This window comes from Terrapene carolina, unplaced genomic scaffold (assembly GCF_002925995.2).
Source record: "Terrapene carolina triunguis isolate 2854851 unplaced genomic scaffold, T_m_triunguis-2.0 Scaffold34108, whole genome shotgun sequence".
Taxonomy (NCBI): Eukaryota; Metazoa; Chordata; order Testudines; family Emydidae; genus Terrapene; species Terrapene triunguis.
This window is the reverse complement of record NW_020698459.1, coordinates 74,381-78,647: the sequence shown is the minus strand read 5'-3', so window position 1 is coordinate 78,647 and position 4,267 is coordinate 74,381. Positions and strand designations below refer to the sequence as shown.

Below are 4,267 nucleotides of genomic sequence, written 5' to 3'. Positions count from 1 at the left end.
CTATTAGTGACTGTCACGGTGCTTTACTGTGAGCTTGACACACCCGTGGGGTCCTGTGTGTGCTGCTCACCCCGATGCAATCGAAGGGCAGGGAAAGGAATGTTCCAAGATGGTGCAATTGATTTATTTCTGTTTTCTCAGTTACTTTTATTGTAAATGAAATAAAAACATAGCAGTTCCCTGACAAGCTGGGGATGAAGGTGCCATGTAAATGTGAGTCATTGCCCGTGAGAGGTGCAGAAAGCAAAGATGGGACTCATGATATAGACACACTACAGGCCCTCAGCTATGCACATACAAGAACTCAACGCTGTGCGAAGAAACTCCACACCTATCTGCTGCGTGGATGTTAGAAGGCAGCAGAGCAGGGAGGTCGGTTTGCTTAGAGACGAGGATGGTCGCACCATCCCCTCTGGGTAGAAACAGCTGCTCAGTATCAGAAGCTAAACTCTCCTCTGCGGTGATGCTCACAAAACACTTGACAGTGGCTGGGTAGGTGGTGGGCCGAGACCACTGTCCATTTTGCTGACCAGTATCGTCTGCCTGTGCTACCCCGTCTGTCTGCTGGTTCCCTCCGGTTGTCTCTGGTCACAGACTGAAGACTCGTTGGGGCCAGACGCAATGGGGTCCTGGTCCATGTCTGGGCTTCTAGGCGCTATCACAATACAGGTAGCTAATAATAATTATAAGAAGCAACAGCAGCATGTGCCGTGGTGTGAAGTATTCAGGGGACCCAGAATCATTTGCAACACGAATGTCATTGTTACACAGGTGGGGAAAGTGACTCACTTCAGAAGGAGATCTTGGTGTGTCCAGGGAAGGGAAAGGATCCTACATTGTCTCCACATCTCCAGTCTCCTGCTCTGTTGTTGCCACCAGTGGACTTCCTCCTTTATTCAAGAGACTGACTTTCAGTCTCTTGAATGAAGTCATGAATGGCCTTAGCCTCAGTGATTTGGGAGTGCTGCTGGAATATTTCTGCCATCTTTTCCAACTTCTTTTTCAGTTTTTGCCTCTCCACGTACTTGTCTGGAATGGCGAAACCTGCTTTGTACATCTGAGCTGCCTCCCGCACTGAGTTCTTCTTGTACAAGAGGAAATTTCCCCAGTGAAGGTAGACTGCCTGCTGACACTTCTTGCTGAGGTTGGGTGTTTCACTCATGAGATTGAGGTAAATCTCTTCTTGGTAGTGAGGTGTATTTTCTCCATACATTTCACCTAAAGCCAGCTTTGCAAACACAGAGGCTGGATCTTTTTGCACAGCCTTTTTGAAGGCCTCAATAGCTGCTGCCAATATTTCTTCTCTTCTGCTGGAATTGTCCCCTCTCAACTGTATCTTGTAGCAATAACCAAGGTCATAGTGAAGGAGGTGATAATTGGGGTTCAGAGATATTGCTCGCTCTAGAATAGAGATTGTTTTTTCTATGAATTCTGGTTGAAAGAACATGGCTGCATTTCTCAGGACCTCAGGGTCCAGGCTATTCTGGACAACATCTTCTAAGAGGGCTTCTGCTTGCTGTCTATCCGCCCTCTTAAGGATCTTGGCTAAATACACCTTAGCTTCATAGTTTTGCTGCTGTTCACGGATAATGGCGCCCAACTTCTCTCTGGCAGCATTCCAAGATGCAGAATTGTGTGTGTGAGTCCATGATGCAAAGGCTGCGATTGCCAACCCAGCAAGAAATTCCCCATTTGCTTTGTCTTCTCTTAATGCCATTTGGAAACACTCTGTGGCTTCTCTGCCATTGCGGAAGCCTGCTGCCAGGAGAGACCAGCCTTTCTGTGCATGTATCTCAGGGATCTGAGCTGCATATGGAGAGCGGCTCTTCAGGGAGCTGCAGATCTTTCTAACCTTGTCCAGGTAAAGCTCAACCAAATCATAGTGGGCCAAGTGATAATAGAGCCAGGCGTAGTTTCCGTAAATGACCAGGACCTGCCGGGGGAAGTTATCTGGGTGATCTCTTTGCAGAATCTCCTCGGCTTCTCTAAGGCTTTGCAGAGCGTCTTCATATTGCCCTTGCAGGTGGTAGAGATAAGCCTGCATGGCAAGGAACGTGGGCTGGTTCTGGTGGGGAGTGTGGGCAATCCTGTGAGCCAGAGTTTGGAGGATGTGAGCTGCATCTACCTTGTCTCTGATTTCAAAGTTCCAGGTGAAGTGGCACTGGAGGGCGTGCAGCTTCTCCTTCAGGCGCAGGGGGCTGCAAAGAGAGGGGGAAATGAGACTCCATCTGGGCTGAATGAATTTCCACTGCATCTAAAATCATTCATACAAAGTTTATTTCACACCACTCTGTCAGAATAAAGCGAGTGTAAATGGAAAGGCCCCTTCACACGGCCAGGGTGCTGTGAATGGCCGCAGGGTGTGTCCCCCCTGCAGTGAGAGGTGTGATCGCAGCATGGGCTGCCCTACCCGCACTAGCTGTAACCTAGCTAGCACAACTAAAAACAGTAGTGACGCATGGCGGCGTGAGATCCGCGAGCCCGTCTGACTCCCCAGGTACGTACTCGTGTTTCTAGCCCACATGCGGGGCTGTGTCTCTGCGGCTTCACTGCTCGTTTTAGTCCCACTAGCTAGATTAAAGCTAGCACGGGTATGCCTACCTGAGCTAGACACACCTGTGACTGCAGTGTAGCCTACCCTTAGTATCCATGGGAACGGGGCCCACTCTAGTCAGCAGGCAGGAGAGAAATGTAATGGGGAACTTCTGAGGAATGGCAAAATATAAATATTCTTTCTCCGGACATTTAATTGAGGCAATCGAGACCTGTTACACCCCTGCCCCGGCAGTGCATCCTGCGTGCAGATGTGATCGCCCCATCTCAGAAAAGATATATTGGAATTGGAAAAGGTTCAGAAAAACAAAATGATTAAGGATCTGGAATGGCTTCCGTGTGAGGAGAGATTAATAAGACTGGGACTTTTTAGCTTGGAAAAGCGATGACTAAGGGGAGATATGACTGAGGTCTATAAAATCATGACTGGAGTGGAGAAAATAAATAAGGAAGTGTTATTTACTCCTTCTCATAACACAAGAACTGGGGTCACCAAATGAAATTAATATGCAGCAGGTTTAAAACATAAGAACATAAGAACGGCCATACTGGGTCAGACCAAAGGTCCATCTAGCCCAGTATCCTGTCCCTGCCCCAAAAGGAATGAACAGACAGGTTATCATCAAGTGATCAATGTCCTGTAACTCAATCCCAGCTTCTGGCAAAGGAAACAAAAGGAAGTATTTCTTCACACAACGCACAGTCAACTTGTGGAACTCCTTGCCAGAGGATGTTGTGAAGGCCAAGACCATAACAGGTTTCAAAAAAGAACTAGATAAATTCATGGAGGATAGGTCCATCAATAGCTATTAGCCAGGATGGGCAGGGATGGTGTCCCTAGCCTCTGTTTGCCAGAAGCTGAGAACGAGCGACAGGGGATGGATCACTTGATGATGACCTGTTCTGTTCATCCCTCTGGGGCACCTGGCATTGGCCACTGTCGGAAGACAGGATACTGGGCTAGATGGACCTTTGGTGTGACCCAGTAGGGCCATTCTTATGTTCTTATTTCTTCACACAATGCACAGTCAACCTGTGGAACTCTTTGCCAGAGGATGTTGTGAAGGCCAAGATTATAACAGGGTTAAAAAAAGAACTAGATAAATTCATGGAGGATCGGTCCATCAATGGCTATTAGCCAGGATGGACAGGGATCGTATTCCTAGCCATGGGGTTCTCACAACAATTTTTTGGTGGCCTCAGAGTGCAGACACCAACTCTCACTGGTGGCCGCACTGACACTTTTTTCCTAAAATACTTAATTAATTTGAGGAAAAACAATTAAATAGGCAGAGTTTTACATCCAAATCGTTGTCATTTATATTTGTAGGGTTTTTTGGCAGAGTCAATAACAAAAATAATGCTGCATCCCCCTTCGCCCCTCCACCACGCAGGGCTTAATGGCTCCTGGGGCTTGCTGTGAAAGGTGATAGTTGTATATTTGTTAATATCACAGCACACTTAGTAGCTCCCTGGGAGGCTATGAAAGGTGATAAGTGATATTAACAAACATACAGGTATCACTTTTCAAAGACAGCTAGTCAGTCTGCCGTGAAAAGTGATACTTGCATGTTTGTTAATATCACTTTTCTCAGCAAGCCCCCGGACCCATTAAGCCCTGGATGGGGGCGCTGTAAGAGGGAGGCAGCGGGGGCCAGAGGCAATGGTGGGATGGATGCAGGACAGGGGGAGGCTGCAGGGTCCTGCGGGGGGC

At 47.8% G+C, this 4,267-nt stretch overlaps 1 protein-coding gene across 1 annotated transcript in view; it reads right to left on the bottom strand.

Annotated features, from left to right (window-relative positions):
- Positions 1 to 892: 892 nt before the first annotated feature.
- Positions 893 to 4,267, bottom strand: part of LOC113405188 (interferon-induced protein with tetratricopeptide repeats 2-like) — a 5,352-nt gene continuing 1,977 nt past the window's right edge. Inside the window, exon 2 of the mRNA XM_026646134.2 lies at positions 893 to 2,198. Coding sequence (XP_026501919.1) covers positions 893 to 2,198 — 1,306 coding nt within the window. The remainder of the gene's footprint in view (positions 2,199 to 4,267) is intronic.